The sequence below is a fragment of the Leopardus geoffroyi genome, chromosome C3 (genome assembly GCF_018350155.1).
Source record: "Leopardus geoffroyi isolate Oge1 chromosome C3, O.geoffroyi_Oge1_pat1.0, whole genome shotgun sequence".
NCBI lineage: Eukaryota > Metazoa > Chordata > Mammalia > Carnivora > Felidae > Leopardus > Leopardus geoffroyi.
The window spans coordinates 66,431,339-66,450,220 of record NC_059338.1 but is presented as its reverse complement, the minus strand read 5'-3'; the positions used below and the strand labels follow the sequence as shown (position 1 = coordinate 66,450,220).

Here is an 18,882-nt window from a genome sequence, read left to right as displayed (position 1 = left end):
CCCAGAGCCCGACGCGGGGCTCGAACTCCCGGACCGCGAGATCGTGACCTGGCTGAAGTCGGACGCCTAACCGACTGCGCCACCCAGGCGCCCCTGGATTTTTAAGAGTAATTCTGAAATTGAAATACTCACTGTAAAATTACATGAAAATATAAAGGGCCAAGAACAGAGGAGGAGAGGGAGGATGTTGGAGGATATACACTACCAGATATGGAAACTTCTTAATCTAGAGTAACGTAAGCCAAGTGTGGCAGTGGCACGACGAGAGACAAATAAGCTGTTGGAGGAGAAGAGAGTCCAGAAGCATCCTCAACCTTACATTGACATACGAAGAAGAAAAATATCTTGGAAAAAAATTCCACGCAGAAATATCTCATTCAAAACTCTAATATATTTTCTGATCAATTGTATCAATTACGACAGCAAGGAAATCATACTTGAGTTAAACTGCCTCACAGACTGTATAAAATCGCTTCCAAACCAAGTAGCAGAACTTTTATAAAAACTCTCTTTCTTACCTCTCCAAAAGCTCCTCGACCAATCACCTTCAATATCTCAAAGTCTTCTCTATGTAGACGCATCTGTTTCACTTTAGAAGTAAATGGTTTGGCTGAAACAAAAGAGCAACATTAGTCACTTTCTTAATGAAATGTGATGCAAATTAGATACATATAATGGTATTTCTTAAACAACAAAAATTGAAGTTATGATTAAGAATGAAGTTGGGGCGCCTGGGTGGCGCAGTCGGTTAAGCGTCCGACTTCAACCAGGTCACGATCTCGCGGTCCGGGAGTTCGAGCCCCGCGTCAGGCTCTGGGCTGATGGCTCAGAGCCTGGAGCCTGTTTCCGATTCTGTGTCTCCCTCTCTCTCTGCCCCTCCCCCATTCATGCTCTGTCTCTCTCTGTCCCAAAAATAAATAAACGTTGAAAAAAAAAAAAAAAAAAGAATGAAGTCAAAGTGTTTCATAATCCCATCACACTATATTGAGAATAGATTTAATATCCATAAGAAAACAATTTCCCTTATTTCTTTTCCTTTTTTTTAATGTTTATTTTTGAGAGAGACAGAGCATGAGCAGGAGAGGGGCAGAGAGAGGGAGACCCCGAATCCGAAGCAGGCTCCAGGCTCTGAGCTGGCAGCACAGAGCCCAACATGGGGCTCGACTCACAAACTGCCAGATCATGACCTGAGCGGAAGTCAGATGCTTAACCAACTGAGCCACCCAGTGCCCCAATTTCCTTTATTTCTTATATGTGAATACATTTTTGTTGAGAACATATTGTTAAACACCTAATAACATATGAAATGATGCAAAGTAACAGGGAGGTATAAACGAGACCAGTTTATTTTCATGCTAAACATTCTGCATATTCTAGCTCTCAATGCTAGACATATACTTGAAAACAAATGTCCGAGAAGTAAAAGCAAATTTCATGGTACCCAAGGGAGTATCAGCCACGAAAATTCAGATTTCTTTCACATTCATTCATTCATTTATCCTTTTAACACACCCTCAGCAAGCGTTTACACTATACAAAGCATGGTGGCAATCACCAGAGTCTGAACAAATAAGATTACAATACGGTACCTTCCTTCAAGAAGTTCTGAGGCTTTAGGACAGAGAGTAGGCACACGTACAAAATGTAACAATGTGATGAGACTTCTAATGGAGGTAAACATAAAGTACTTCAGACGAGTGAGAACAGAACACTAAGAATTCACAGATATACCACAGGAACTGGACCTTGAGGACTAAGTAGAATTTTGCTACTTTGACTGGGTTTGCAGTGCAGACATTCCAGGCACAGGAGGCAATACAAGCAAATGAAGAGAGGAGGGAAATTAATTTGAGGTGGTAACATGCAATAATCCATTGTCGTTATAGAATTTTGAGAAGAAATGCAAAGAAACTGAAGATGGAAAGTGGAAAACATAAATGGCCTTAAATATCATGGAAACAATTTAGACATATTATTAATTATAAGGGATAAATTGACATTTTTTAAAATTACAGAATCAATGTATATTCTGCTGCCTCTAAGACAAATTTAGACCTGCTTCCTTCCTTCCCCTCATGTCCCTCTTTATTCTCACACAAAAAGGAGTAATGTGATTAAAAGGTCATTATGTATGGATATCTGCAAATCAATCAGTGTGATACACCACATTAATAAAAGAAAGGACAAGAACCACATGATCTTCTCAACAGATGCAGAAAAAGCATTTGACAAAATAGAGCATCCTTTCTTGACAAAAACCCTCAAGAACGTAGGTTTAGAGGGAACATACCTCAACATCATAAAGGTCATATATGAAAGACCCACAGCTAATATCATCCTCAAAAGGGAAAAACTGAGAGCTTTTCCCCTAAGGTCAGGAACACAACAGGGATGTCCACTCTCACCACTGTTGTTCAACATAGTACTTGAAGTCCTAGCCTCAGGAATCAGACAACAAAAAGAAATAAAAGGCATCCAAATCAGCAAGGAAGAAGTCAAACTTCCCACTCTTTGCAGAGGAAGTGATATTCCACATGGAAAACCTGAAAGACCCCACCAGAAGTCTCCTAGAATGGACACATGAAGTCAGCAAAGTCACAGGACACAACATGTTGCATTTTTGTACACCAACAATGAAGAAGAAGAAAAGAGAAATCAAGGAATCGATCGATCCCTTTTACAATTGCACCAAAAACCGTAACATACGAGGAATAAACCTAATCAAAGAGGTAACAATTAGATCTGTACTCTGAAAGCTATAGAACGCTTATGAAAGAAACTGAAGACACAAAGAAATGGAAAAACATTCCACGTTCATGGATTGAAAGAACAAACACTGTTAAAATGTCTACACAACCCAAAGCAATCTACACATTCAATGCAGTCCCTATAAAAATAACACCAGCATGTTTCACAGAACTAGAACAAACTATTCTAAAATTTGTACGGAACAGAAAAGTCCCCAAATAGAAAAGCAAAGTGGGAGTCATCACAATTTCAGACATCAAGCTGTATTATAAAGCTATAGCCATCAAGGCAGTATGGTAGTGGCAAAAGAAGAAGAAAAAAAAAGACGCATAGATCAATGGAACAGAACAGAGGACCGAGAAATGGACCCACAACTATATGGTCAACTCATCTTCAACAAAGCAGGAAATACAGGAAAGCATATTCCAATCCAAGGGAAAAAGTCTCTTCAACAAATGGTGCTGGGAAAACTGGATGCAACATGCAGAAGAATGGAACTGGACCACTTTCTTATAGCATACAGGAAAACAAACTCAACATGGATGAAACACCTAAATGTGAAGCAGGAAACCACCAAAATCCTAGAGGAGAACACAGGTAGCAACCTCTCTGCCCTTGGCCATAGCAACTTTTTACTAGACACATCTCTGCAGGCAAGGGAAACAAACACAAAAGTGAAATACTGGGACTTCATCAAGATAAAAAAACTTATGCACAGCAAAGGAAACAATCAACAAAACTAAAAGGCAGCCTATGGAATGGGAGAAGATATCTACAAATGACCTGTCTGATAAACGGCTAATATCCAAAATCTATAACGAACTTGTCAAACTCAACACCCAAAAAATAATCTGGTTAAGAAACAGGCAGAAGACATGAAGAGATATTTCTCCAAAGAAGACATACACAAATGGCCAACCGACACATGAAAAAATGCTCAACGTCACTCATCATCAGGGAAATACAAATCAAAACCACAATGAGATGCCACCTCACACCAGTCAAAATAGCTAAAATCAACAACTCAGGAAACAACAGATGTTGGCGAGGATGCAGAGAAAGGGGAACCCTTGTGCACTGCTGGTGGGAATGCAAACTGGTGCAGCCACTCTGGAAAACAGTATGCAGGTTCCTCAGAAAGTTAAAGACCAAACTACCCAAGGACCCAGAAACTGCACTACTAGGTATTTATCCAAAGGTATACAAAGGATACAAAACTACTGATTCAAAGGGGCCCAATGTTTATAGCAGTGCTATCAACAATAGCCAAAGTATGGAAAAAGCCCAAATGTCCATCGACTGATGAATGGATAAAGATGATGTGGTATATAAGTACACCGGAATATTACTCAGCCACCAAAAAGAATGAAATCCTGCCATTTACAATGATATAGATGGAACTAGAGTGTGTTATGCTAATGAAACAAGTCAGAGGAAGAAAAATACCATACGATTTCACTCATATGTGGGATTTAAGAAACAAAACAGATGAACACAGGAGAAGGGAAGGAAGAATAAAATAAGATAAAAACAGGGAGGTAAGCCATAAGAGAGACCCTTAACTAGAGAGAACAAACTGAGAGCTGCTGGAGGGGAGGTGGGATGAGCTAAAAGGGTGATGGGCACTGACGAGGGCACTTGTGACAAGCACGGAGTATTATATGTAAGTGATCAATCACTAAATTCTACTCCTGAAATCAATTTTTTTAAAAAGTGGCCCAAATTAAATCAAAGGCACATCATCAAAATTAAACATTTATGGGGCACCTGCGTGGCTCAGTCTGACTCTTGATTTCGGCTCAGGTCATGATCTCATGGCTTATGAGATCGAGCACCACATGGGGCTCTGCGCGGTCAGCGGAGCGTCTGCTTGGGATTCTCTCTCTCCCCTTCTCTCTGTCCCTCCCCTGCTCACGTGTGTGGACTCTCTCAAAATAACTAAATAAACATTAAAAGAAATATCAAAGTAAAACATTTGTGATAATTAAAACAAAAGGTCATCATACATGGGTACAGCTCTGTTCCACGGAGCAAGGGTCATATTTATTTCAGCTGTAGGAGAGTGAAATAGAGCCGTCAGTCCTTAAAATTTGATTTGTTCTGAAGGTATTTGGCCCCACTAAGTAATTTAGAAAAGAAGGCCATTCCACACTGCACATCTCAGTCTAGTAGAGATTTCTGTGTCGGTCTTTTACCTTTAGAGAATAAGGAAAGGAAATGGAGACTGCTGTGCATTTGGAACCCACACAGCGGAGAAGATGACGGTCAAAGGAACAACAACTCCAAACGAAGATACGGGAGATCTCACCCTAGAAAGACAAGACCCAAAACCACGCTGCCACGCGAAGTGAGCACCTTGATAAAATGACTCAGGTGTCCTGGTTGTGAACAAACTGGACTGGACAAATGGTTGAGACTGTGGCCACTGTGCACCAGTCAGGGTCCCAGAAGGAAAAAAATAGATCATAAATTGAGGGAATTTTACTGACAAACTATTTGCAAAGGTGTAGGAGGGAAGAGTAGTGATCTATCTATCCATCAGTCTAGCAGGAATCTGACACTGGTGTTCCCCCCCTCCCCCGCCCTTTCCAAGCTTCTATACCAGCATTTCAGAAATACCTGAGTAAGAGGGTAGGTATGGAATAGAGAAATGAAAATAAAGATGTGGAGCCAGGCAATATGAGGCCAGTGCTAGTCTAGTTGCCAGCTACAGCTAAAACACCACACGGCCGCCTACAACGTAACACTCACCACACGGCCGCCTACAACGTAACACTCCGCGCTTGTTCAAACACATCTTCTACTTCCTTGTATGTCTCCCCACCTCAAGACTTCCAAATAACCTGAGCCCAAATAAAGTATATGCTCTGTATCCTTGTCCCATTACTGACCCTAAATCCAAAAACAGGATTTCATCACAGACCACTACAGTTATTTGTAATCTAGCTCAGTTCTTCGAGAATAATTCCATGTACACCTCCTTTTGGGTAACATCTAAAAGGTCAAAGATGTAGCTCTTTCAAACCTCTGAAACGGTATTGCAAAGCAGGAAAAGAAACTATTGTTTTAAAACTAGAGTAAAAGAAATATAATTTGGGAAAGCAAAGGGCTGTTAAAATGATCTTTTATACCAAAGGTACAAAACAGTATGCAAACAAGGAGTAATGCTAAGTTTTCCGTGCAGTAGCACATACCCGGAAAGCACCAAGCAAATGAATACGCTACAGTCATGTGTAATTAGGATGATAGGTTTTGTCCTTTTCCAAGTTTTGTGGGAACCTACAGCATTGAAAGAAATTTAAAAAATAGTCCTATCTATTCTTTACATCCTGGAATCTGCTAGTAAAAATCCCATTTCTTTGACACTGCAAAACTGTTCTATTTTTTTTTTTTTTTAACGTTTTATTTATTTTGGGGACAGAGAGAGACAGAGCACGAACGGGGGAGGGGCAGAGAGAGAGGGAGACACAGAATCGGAAACAGGCTCCAGGCTCTCGACGCGGGGCTCGAACTCACGGACCGCGAGATCGTGACCTGGCTGAAGTCAGACGCTTAACCGACTGCGCCACCCAGGCGCCCCAAAACTGTTCTATTTTTAAAAGCATTCAAAAATGAGTTAAGTCACAGATTTCTTCGGGAGGCTCCTAGCTTTACTAATCAGTTACTCATCACTCAAGAAGTATCTTCTAATACCTGCTGTATGCCAGCCACTTTATAAGATGCGAGAGATACAAAAGATAAGTAGTCCCTGTCCTCAAGTAAACAAATTATGCAGTAAGTGTTACTTTTCCATTTAAATTTTTCAGTGTGACTACAAATGGCTAATAAACAGAAAATGGTACTCACAAGAAATCACAGAAATGCAAATAAGCATACTAGAAATATTCTATTACTTACCTACCAAATGTGCCGAAAATAAAAAACCGGAAACCACCAAGTGTTTGCAGGTGTGTGAATAACAGGTATTCTCATACAGGGCTGGTGGGACTGTTAATTACAATCTCCATGAAGATCTGGGTTTCTATTTCATTCTTTTAATTTGGCCTATTACTTAAAAAGACTTTAGAAGTTGAACCATCTTTATATGCCTTGAGACAAACCATACTTGGGTGTATTTAGTTAATAAACTCCTGACATTGACTCTATTTTAAAATTTTACATCTGTGTTCATAAATAATGTTGGTCTACAATGACCTTTTTTCTATACTGTCTTCATCTGTTTTAGGACCAATGACAAATCAACCTCATTAAATAAGTTGAGTAGCTTTCTCTCCTTGCTTACTCTCTAAACAAAATTCAGGTTGTTTAAAGAACAAAACTACAAAACTTTTAGAGGAAGAAAGCAGAGACTGATAGAGACCTTATAATCATAAGGTCTGAAAACACGTGCTAGTGAAAACATCCTTTCATGGACTTTTGATAATTGACTTCTTTCACATTATTGCCCATTTCATGTTTTCGATTTCTTCCTACGACAACTGTGTTAATTACACTTTTATACAAATTTATACATTGCACTGAAATTTTTAAATTCATTGGAGTAAAGTGAAATAAGATTCTTTTGTTTAAAAAATCTATAAGATAGGTAGGTTTGATCCTTTTTTAGGTGCTAATATTGTATATTTGGATCTATTTTCATTGTTTTCCCTTACCAATACTGCTGGAAGTTTGCACATTTTACAATTATTCTTCCAAGTAGATAATATTTAGATTTGCCAGTGCTCTCTAAAATTCTGTGGCGTTTCTTCTTGTTTTAGTGGGTTCTCCCCCAAATTTATGCAAAATTTCAGAAAAAGTAGAGGGTAATATTAACCCCTCCCACCACCAAAAAACTAAGGCATATTAATAATTGACAAAAGAGATATTGGGGGGAAAGGCATGAGTAGAATAGAGATTAAAAAGAGCCATACATACTGCTTTAAAAAAATGTTGAACTAACCAGGACATAATGATTCTAAACATGTATAGGCCAGCAACGTAAGGTCAAAATAGGTAAAGCCAAACTGACAGATATAAAAGAAACAAACTCACCTTTGTATATTTTACTGTAACTCTCTTAGTAATTGACAGCTCAAACAGACCAAAACAAAAGCAAAAACAAAAAAGAAACAAAAAACCTGAGCACCTTGTCTATAATACACCACTGAGGAGTTGGAGAATATCATTTTAAAACACACATAAAACTGCTACAAATTTTGGTAATATGCCAAGACATAAAACCACCTCCAAAGAACTTCAAAGTATTGGGAACATAAAAACCAAATTACAGGAGTACAGTGCAATTAGAAATCAGTAACAGAGGGGCACCTGGGTGTCTCAGTCAAGCATACAACTCTTGATTTCGGCTCAGGTCATGATCTCACAGTTTGTGAGATCAAGACCCCTGTCAGGCTCTGCAACGACAGCACAGAGACTGCCTGGGATTCTCTCTCTCTCTCTCTCTCTCTCTCTCTCTCTGCCCCTCCACCACTGTGCTCACTCTCAAAATAAATAAATAATTTAAAAAAAAAGAAATCAATAGCAGAAAGATTCCCAGGAAAAACCATAAACTCTGATATCCAAAAACAATTTCAAAGAAAAATTAATAAAATAATCAGAAAATATTAGAACTATATAGTAAGAAAAATACTATACATCAAAAGTTCTAGAACACAACCTAAACCAGTATATACCACATGGGGAAAAAAGCTCTCAACATTTACACTGGTAAAGAAGGAAAGCTTAAAAATTAAGGTGTTAAGCAGACAACACAAAATATTAGACCAAAAGAATAAACTCAAAGTATAAGAAAACAAAAATGTAGGAAAGCAAAATAAATAAAATCAATTAATTTTAAAATAACCATATAATAGGTAAGTTCAACAAGACCAAAGGATGGTTCACTGAAGAAAAACAATAAAAACAACTGAAAAGTCACTATTAGGAATGAGAAACGACAAAACTCCAGATGCTGCTGAGATTAAATGGATAGTAAAAGAATATCATTAAAAGCTTATGCTGATAAATTCAAAAATGTAGCCGTGAACAAATTCCTAGAAAGAGTAACTGATTTTTTTCAAAACTGAAAATATGAACTCGCCAATAAATAAGTTGAATCAGTAATGTAAAAAATCTTCCACAAAGAAAATTACAATCCTGAACAGCTTTACCTGCAAGTTCAACTATACACACTAAGAAAGTGGTAACTCCCATATTAAAACAAACTTTCAAAAGAATAAACCGAGAGAGAAAGCTATCGTTTCATCCTAATCTCATACCAAAAATACAGGTAAGTTTGTTCATGAATACAGATGTAAAAAAACTTACCAATTATCAAACTAATCAATTTATAAATAAAATAACATGACCAAATTGAGTTTATCCCAAGAATACAAGGTTGTTTTAATATTAGAAAACTGATTAACATAACTCACCATATACACAGATTGAAGAAAATATCAATATCTTAATAAATATATTTATAATACAAACCCTGTTCAATAAAATTATACAACCATTCTTGCTACTTTTAAAAGCTACACTTTTAACAAATGAGAAACAAAAGGAAACTTCCATGGCCTGATAACTGATGGCGACAACAGCAGCACTGCAGAACAGCAAACAAAACACTTACAAAGTAAAATGTTAAAAACATTCTCTTTAAAATCAGGACGCAAATAAGGATGCATTCTATTAAAATAATTGTTATTATCAGTTCTACTTAGCATTTTAATAATGATACAAGTCAGTGCGGCAAGAAAAGAAATAACAGACATAAGAAAAGGAAGAGAGCAAGCTGTTACTATGCGCAGATGGTTTGTGAGATCGAGCCCCACATCGGGCGCCAAGCTGGGCGTGGAGCCTGTTTGAGATTCTCTCTCACCCTCTCCCTTTGCCCCTCCCCTGCTCACGCTTTCTCTCTCAAAAAAAAAAAAAAAAAAAAAAGAAATAACAAATATTGATGAGGAATATTCATTGGTGCAACAACGATGGAAAATATGGAGGTTCCTCAAAAAACTAAAAACAGAAATAATACATGATCCAGTAATTCCATTACTATTTATCCACAGAAAATTAAAAACACTAATTCAAAAAGACATGTAACGTTTATTGTGGCATTATTTGCAATAGCCAAGATACAGAAGCAACTCAGCCATAAGTGGCTGATTACGTGGCCATAAAAAAGGATGAGGTCTTGCCATCTGTAATAGCATGTTTGGACCTAGAGGGCATTATGCCAGTGAAGTAAGTCAGACTGAAAGCTGAATGCCATATGGTTTCACCTACACGTGGAGTCTAAAAACACAAAACAAATGAATAAACAAACAAAAAGCATAATCAGACCTGTAAACAGAGAACAAACTGATGGTTGCCGTGGGGAAGGGGGGGCGGGGGAGATGGTGAGAGTGGGAGTGGAAACAGGCTTACAGTCATGGAATCAGTAAGTCACGGGAATAAAAGGCACAGCGTAGCCAATACAGTCAATGATCTTGTATCGCGCGGATGGTGACAGACGGCAGTTACACTTGTGGTGAACACAGCATCACACAAACAGAAGTGGAATCACTACGTTGCACACCTGAAACTAATGTAACATTGTGTGTCGACTATACTCCAAACGATTTTGAGGAAATATACGTATTAAAAGTCATCTTCCATAAAAATGTGCTTCAAACTGAAATAATGAAATGATCCATAACATTTTAAAGTGAGTTTTCCACTCTAAATGCAAGTAAATTATTTCACATATATTTCCCCCCACCAAACAAAACTCAAACAGACTCTTAATTACAGAGAACCAACCCATGGTTGCCAGAGGGGAGGTGGGTGGGAGGATGGGCAAAACAGGTGAAGGAGATTAAGAGTACAAACCACCAGTAATAAAACAAAAAAGTCGTGGAGATGAAAGGTATAGCACGGAGAGAAAATTAAAAACCCACAAAAAAATCAACACATATCATGAATGCAATAACTGAGTCAAGCAAGTTGCTGGACATAAATAGTATGCAAAAGTCAATTTCACTCCTATATATCAGAAAAATTTTTGGAAAATCATCCAGAAACATATTTATGATGGGACTTTTGAAAGTACCTACCAATAAATCTATCAAAAATTGTATCTGTCCTTAATATACTACAAACACCCGTTTACTGAAAGATGTTAAAGACCCAAATAAAAAGTACTTGGATAGGAAGGCATTAGTTCATTAAAACGTCAATTCTCCCACACACAGATCTGCAATTTAATGTAATTACAATGAAAATCCCAACCAGGGTTTTCATGAACTTGACAAGCTAATTCTAAAATTTACAAGGACCTGCTTCAGATTCTGTGTCTCCCTCTCCCTCTGCCCTTCCCCTTCTCACACTCACATGTGCTAGCTCTCTTTCTCTTTCTCTCTCTCTCTCTCTCAAAAATAAACACTTAAAAAGCTTTTTAAAGGTGTGCCTGAGTGCCTCACTCAGTGGAGCACCCAACTTTGGCTCAGGTCATGATCTTACAGTTTGTGGGTTCAAGCCCCACATTGGGCTCTGTGCTGACAGCTGGGAGCCTGGTTCCGATTCTATCCCTCTCTCTCTCTGCCCCTCCCCCATTCACGCTGTCTCTCTCTCTCTCAAAAATAAACACTAAAAAAATTAAAAATAAAATTTACAAGGATGAACAAAAAAACAAGAATAATCAAGACACTTTTGACAAAAAATAAAAACAGTAGAAAAAGAAAAAAGACTTGCACTATTAAAAAACTATGGTAATTAAAATAGTATGTGTGCCAAGAAGATGGACAAATCGACCAAACAAACAGAGAGCCCAGAAGCAACTCACACACGTATGGACATGATTTATAACAGTACTGGCACAATACAATGGTGGGAAAAGAATGGACTATTTTAACACATGACTTCGGGACAATGGTCATTTTCGGGAAAGGAATGCCACTGGAATAGCATGTCACACGATACACAAAGTAAAGTCATTCCAGGTTGTTTAAAGGCAATATACAAGACTCTCTGACTCTGGGTTACAGAAGAATTTTTACATCAAGTATAGTTTATCTAAAAAACAATTATCTAAAAATTTGACCATGTAAAATTAAGAATTTTTTTTCATCAGAAGTCACCATAAAAGACACTAAGTAGGAGTAATTAACTGTGACACATATAAATGAAAATGGATTGGTACTCAGAATACATACTGATCTCCTACCAATCCACTTAAACAAACCAACTGAAAAATGGTGTGTTTCGTAGAGAAGAAAACACAATGGCCCACAACATATGAAAAGATAGACAGCTCATTAGTAATCAAACAAATATACCTAAAACCACAATGACAATTTCAGACATCTGGCAAAAATTAAAGTCCATAAAACCAAGTGTTGGGAGGAATAATATCTTGTCCACTGCTAGTGGGAATGTAAATGAATATAGCCACTTTAAGTTTCCCATTTAGCTATTTCAATTGATCATGTGCATATCCTACTATCCAGAGATTCCTTCTTAGATACATACAGCACCTAAAGAAACTTGCATATGGGAACCGAAAGACAGTACTATACAGCATTATCCATAATAATGAAAACCTGGAAACAAACGTCCATCTACATGAAGGTAAATAAATTGTGGTTCATTCATGCAATCAAGTAATATAAGCACATGAAAATAAATAAACCATAGCTATTTTAAGTGTGAAAATTAATAAAAGGAAACATCGCTAGAGTGGATTCTGGATGCAGAAGGGGAGGCAGGAAGGGGGAGCTGTATCACTGAATGTCAACTATAGGCCCCAAAACAAAAATCGTTAACAAGAAAAGATCCAGGGAAAGATGAGCCAGCACAGTGTCTCCTACAAGAAATGATCACGCCTGCAGCTCAGCCAGCAAGAAACCACCACCCTGAACTCTTGCTTTTCTCCAAATGGACTTTTGTTCAAAACAACTCCCTCCAAATTTCCTCCTCCTTATCTATAAAATAATGTGCTTCTCCTCAGTTTGTTGGACTTGCCTATAGTTTGACTATAGTTTGCATATCCTGAATGGCAATTCTCTACTATTCCTGAATAAACCATTTTTTTTTTAAGTTTATTTATTTTTGACACAGAGAGAGTGAGCGTGAGTTAGGGAGGGGCAGAGAGAGAGGGAGACACAGAATCTGAAGCAGGCTTCAGGCTCTGAGCTGTCAGCACAGAGCCTGACACGGGGCTTGAACTCATGAACCGTGAGATCATGACCTGGGCGGAAGTCGGACGCTTAACCGACTTAGCCACCCAGGCGCCCCCTGAAGAAACATTTTTGCAAGCAAAATAACTTTTATTTTTAAGGTTAACATAAGCAATGCAGATAAATCTCAAAAACACACTACTTGGGAAAGAAGTCACAGAAAACATACAGTAGGATTTCTTTTACATAAACTTCAAAAACAGGCAAAAAGAAATATTCTACAGGAACTTATATGAGTGATATATCTATAAAAAAGCAAGGAATTTCACGATGGTGATTTATTCTGGAAAAAAAAGAGAGAAATACTTTGACGCACAGGAGTGTTTCCAAGATCCTGTTCATATCCCATTTCTTAAGCTGGATCAAAGGACAGAGAGATGTTCCTCTTATCATCTTTTGAATTGCACAGAAAGTTTTATAAACTCTTTTTTATATATGTACACAGGAAAAATTTTTAGTAAGAAATTTTAAATTTTGTATAATGTGAATAAAACAGTATTCATTTTAATGAAAACGGTTAGCTCAAAAATGGACTTGTTTGGCCAGAAGTTTTTCACAACTTGATATTCTTTCCAATCTGAGAAACTATGATGTTTTTCATTAAACCTATTAATATGCCTTTATTTTAATTTTAGTGATCGAGTTAGATGAAAACAATTGGTCATGAAAAAATGAACTGTGAACAACTTTAGTAATAAAATAAATCCTTACTAGTCATTATTCACCAAAACAAAGTTCCCTGAAGACATGTTCCTGAGAAGAGTAAATGACTGGTTGATTACAGGCCCTTCAACCTACTACATACATAATGAAGCAACCTGATCCCTTAAGTAAAACAATCATCTTACCGATGATTACTTAGTTCAGAACCGTGTTCTATTCACATAGTACCAAGAAGCGTGGCTCATGAGCTCACTATTCTATTTGTCCTCATGACCCTACCTTAGCTACAATATATACCTGGGGGCCTCTCACGTGTCCTTCTGATTGCAACTCATCTGACCGACATCGCTATAAACTCCGATCTGTTCACCTTTAACAAAGACTAAAGCCAAAGGATGTAACTGACACGGATCCCGCTAAACCCTCACATATATGGTCACCTGATTGTGACAGAGTTGCCAAGACCATTCACTGAGGACAGGACAGTCTTCTCAACACACGGTGCTGAGAAAACTAGATGTCCATATACAGAGGAGTGAACGTGGATCGCAGTTACTTTTAATTCACTTGAAATGCATCAAAGACCTAAACGTCCAAGCTAAAACCATAAAACTCTTACAAGAAAACACAGGGAGAAACTTCCGTGATTTTGTTAGACAGGACACAAAATGATTTTTTGGATATGACCCAAAAGGCACAGTCAATAAAAGGAAAAAAGAGGTAAATTGGGCTTCATCAAAGTTAGAAACTTTTGTACATCAAAGTACACTACCAAGACAGAGAAAAGACAACTCATAATGAGGAAAAATAGTTGCAAATCATATATCTGATAAGGGATTAATGTAAAACATATAAAGAATTCCTGTAACTCAATAACAAAAAAAAAAAAAAACTCTATCAAAAATTGGGTGAAAGTTTGAATAAGTATTTCTCCACAGATATACAAAGAGCCAATAAGCACATGAAAAGATGCTAAACATCACCAAGAATTAGGGAACTGCAAACCAAAATCACAAGATACCACGACAAACCCTCCAGGATGGCTATAATAAAAAATAGTAATAATAAACAAAATAAGCACTGGCAAGGACGTAGACAAAGTGGAGCCCCATACATTGATTGCCGGTGGGAAGGCAGAGAGGACAGCTGCTTTAGCCAAGAGTTTGGCAGGTCCTCAAAAAGCTAAACAAACATTTACCTTATGAGCCAGCAATCCCATCCCTAGACATATACACAAAGGAATTTAAAGGAGGGATTCAAGCAGATCCTTGCACACCAAGGTTCATCAACATTATTCACGATAGCCAAGAGGTAGAAACAACCCAAATGTCCATCAATAGATAAAAGGATAAACAAAACATGGTATATACATATAATGACAAATTATTGAACGTTAAAAAGAAATGAAACTGATATAGGCTCCAACACTGATGAATCTTGAAGACATTATGCTAAGCGAAATAAGCCAGACATAAAGAGAAATATTGTTTGCTTCAACTTATGTGAAACATCTAGAATAGGCAAATTCACAGACAGAAAGCAGATCAGAAGTTACCAGGGGCTGAGAGAGGGGAGAAAAGGGGGAGTTAATTGCTTAATGATTACAGAATTTCTCTTTGGGATGATGAAAAAGTTTGGGACATAAATAGTCGAGATGGTTGTATGACATTATGAAGTGAATGCAATTAATGCAATGAATTGTACACTTAAAAACGGTTAAAACAGCAAACTTTATATACTTTACCACAGTGTTAAAAATTAGTTAAGATAATATGACAAAACCACTGAATTATACACTTCGAATGAGTGAACTGTTTGGTATGAATTAAATGTCAATAAAGCTTTCTTTAAGCTTTAAGGTTTCTTCCAAAAAAAGAAAAAGTTGACAAGGTGGGTTGATATATACAGGCCCTATTAGAGCTGAAAATGGGAGCCTAAAAACATTATAACGCCATCTCCAACACTTAAAAGGAGCTGTGATTTCTACTATATAACAAGATCACAAAACAAAGGTTATCATTCACACATAATTTACTTCCTCCCAAGGCTAAATCAGAAGTCCAGAAACAGGGTGCTGACAGCTGACACTTGAGGCAAATTACATCTCTGATTATTCTAATATGTGGTACAAATGACCAAGGAACAAGAACTATTAAATATCTCTGGAGAGGTATGTAGTTACCTCTCACGCCATTCATAATGTCTGGGACGGTTTAAAAGATTCCCCACTACATTAGAGCTGAGAGTTCACAAATTCAATGAAATTATGACATAGAACCAGACAATTCACAATTTCAATTCCTTGAATATTCATTTCTATATTGCGTTTGAAAAAAGTTGATTATATATGCAACTTAGTGCCAAAATTTCATTAGCTATATTTAACAAAAGTAAGTATGAAGAAAGTCATGAAGGGGTAGCCTGGGGGGTTCAGTAGGTTGAGCATCTGACTTCAGTTCGGGTTACGATCTCACGGTTCACGAGTTCAAGCCCCATGTGGGGCTCTGTGCTGACACCTCAGAGGCTGGAACCTGCTTTGGATTCTGTGTCCCCCTCTCTCTCTGCCCCTCCCCTGCTCATGCTCTCTCTCTCTCTCAAAAATAAATAACAATTTTTTAAAAAGTCATGAATTGTATCCACCACAAGGCCATTTGAGACACTCAGTGTAGTTAAAATCATTTCACATATATGACAAATTACAAAAAAAAAAACCCTTTATATTCATTACAATAACTGAGAAAGATTTAATACAACTATATTACTGCCTCTGACAAAAACCAGGGCCACAGAATTCAACTGTTGTGCTTCTACACAACAGACACATCTACACTGAGTGCATGACGCTCAGCGACGTCACGCCAGCGACTACGCCATCCGACGACAGCAACAGCTTGACTGTTTAATGCCATACAGTTCGGAGTTGTCACTTCTGGCACATTCTCTTGGAGACATGTGCCATGCCGCCTCCCTGCCCTGCTCTGAAAACCCTCCCCTGCTCCTCAGGGGAAGGTCAAGTGTAGACGGTGGAGCCTCAGCGACGTGCGCCGGAGTGGAGTACTGACCACAGCCGTAGAGCAAACAGCTGAAAACCGCGGCTCAGAAAGCGCTCGTCTCTGCAGATGGTTGGAAGCGGCAGCACATACACGCAACAGGAACTGCACCAAGCAGCCCACCACGTGGCCGAAAGCAAAGGAGAAAATCACCGGAAAAAGGCAGAAAGAGAAAAAAAAAAAAAAGCACAGTGCATGCACGAGGAGCAGCGAAGATGAGGACAGCTGTGACATCTGTCCCGTATTCAGGTTCCGGCGGCTTCCTGGACACTGGCTGCATTTCTGACTTGAGTTCCTTGAACATCCCTGAATGTGATGGTACAGAACCTGTGTTTCCGCTCACAGTTAGTCCGAGTTAGCATCCAGTCTAATATCTAATTTATCACAAACCTCCCTACGGTACATGTTATTAACCCCCATTGATTCCGAGGCCTGTAAGTCACAGCGCTGCTGTGTCACAGCTGGCCCGAGAAGGGCACACCAACGTGGAAGTAATCGTTTTACGCATCATTCTGAAAACCTGCCCCAATTTCAAGAATACGATGTTGAAAAAAAATCCCCTCACTGTCGTCTGAATGTACCCCATTTTTTAAAGTGCTTCTGGACAAGAAAACGATTTAGTGCTAAGGACAAACTCTGTGTGATGATAAATGATTTGGCAGGTACATTTCACCGGGACCTGTCGAGGCCAAATACTATGCTATACGCACTTGTCTCTACATTCTCGCTCACTTTCATTATCATTCAGAATAACTATTATTCCCATTTTCCGGGGGTGGAGGGACAGGCTCAGAAAGCTCAGACAAATTGCTAAGATCATCCTGCTAGTCGGTGGCACAAACAGGATTCAAACTCTGATCTGTCAGGCTCCAAAGCCTTTCTAATATACCATGCTGCCTCTTTCTTTCCGAAAGTTTTGAAATAAACAGATGCTGAAATTACAAGAATCAAATATAACATAACTCTAAATTAAAAAAAAAAAAACAAACTAAAGATCCCTTTGAAACAGGAAAGACGAAAGCATATTTCCATCTGAGCCCCCAGCATACTACGTGGCTCATTCACTTACACACTGTTGACTAAATGGACAAATGAATAAATTGTTCTAAAAGAGAAAGAATTCAAGCTGCCAGTAGGAAATGCCCCATACACCTCGTGAGATGCACCGTCTCTGCTGCTGAATGTTGCCCAAGATTTGAACACGGAGGCTCCTTCACGCCAGCCTCCCTCCTCCTCGGCACTGCTGTCCAGGCCTGGGGACAGGAGCACGGGCTATGAGCCTACTGGTGACAACTACCGGGGGATGAGAAAGGGACAAAGTGAGAGGTTCCAACAGAAAAGGGGTGTGGAGAAGGGAGGTACAGGTGAGCCGCTGGGGAATAAAGGCAGAGCCTGGTGCAGAGAGAGTCCCGGGAGAGAACGGGGAGCACTGGAGCAAAAGGTTTCAACCTTCCGGTCACCCGTGCTGCCTGCTTCCTCCCTTTCCTCTCCAGCTTCTCCATCTTTCTCTCCCTTATCCTGTCCACGGCCTGCCCTTCCACGTGCAGTGGAGTCGCAGAAGCAGGGACCACCGCCAGGGCAGGAAGAGATCATCGTCCATGCCGGGGGGGGGGGGGGGGGACGAAGACAAATATGAGGCCACGTGAAAGCTTTCACCAGTTGTAGCAAGCTCTGTGTGCAGATTCTCAAATAAAATATGCTGGGTACTTCAAAATTAATACACAGTTAAATATTATGAAATAGAATGGGACTCTATGCTAATCACTTGTAACCTACAAAGAAAAAAGTTACATGTGGCACGTGTCTGAGATGTCTCATCTCTGGCAACCACAAATATGGAGAGCAGGTATAAAACTGCTTCCTACTCACTTTTAAGCACTTAAAATAGTATCTTTGACAGCGTGGGTTTTTTTTTTTTTTATTTTTAATAATTGAGTTATCATTGAAAGAAGTTACAACACAGTCCATATGGTTTTGGCAACACAGTAAGCAAAAGTAACACAGATTCACACACATACAACCACAGAACAAACACACAGAACACTGAAATGTTGAGTAAAATAGACAACAATTAGAAATTTTAAGAGAAAAGATAGAGAGAAAGAGAGAGAGAGAGAAGGGGAAATCCCCAAGAGCCAGAATTACAGAGAGAATGCCAATCAAATTTTAAACGCAGGAATAAATGCTGTGAAAGCTTAAGGGATTACTAGTCCTGGACACAGGCC

At 38.7% G+C, this 18,882-nt stretch overlaps 1 protein-coding gene across 15 annotated transcripts in view; it reads right to left on the bottom strand.

The window, feature by feature from the left end:
• CDC42BPA (CDC42 binding protein kinase alpha) overlaps window positions 1-18,882 on the bottom strand; it is a 320,829-nt gene that overhangs the window by 250,322 nt on the left and 51,625 nt on the right. For 14 of the 15 annotated variants that reach the window (XM_045453221.1, XM_045453229.1, XM_045453222.1 and 11 more), the window contains exon 2: window positions 519-610. The exons of the other annotated variant lie outside the window; for it this stretch is intronic. In XM_045453221.1, coding sequence (XP_045309177.1) covers window positions 519-610 — 92 coding nt within the window. The remainder of the gene's footprint in view (window positions 1-518; window positions 611-18,882) is intronic. 15 annotated transcript variants of the gene reach the window in all.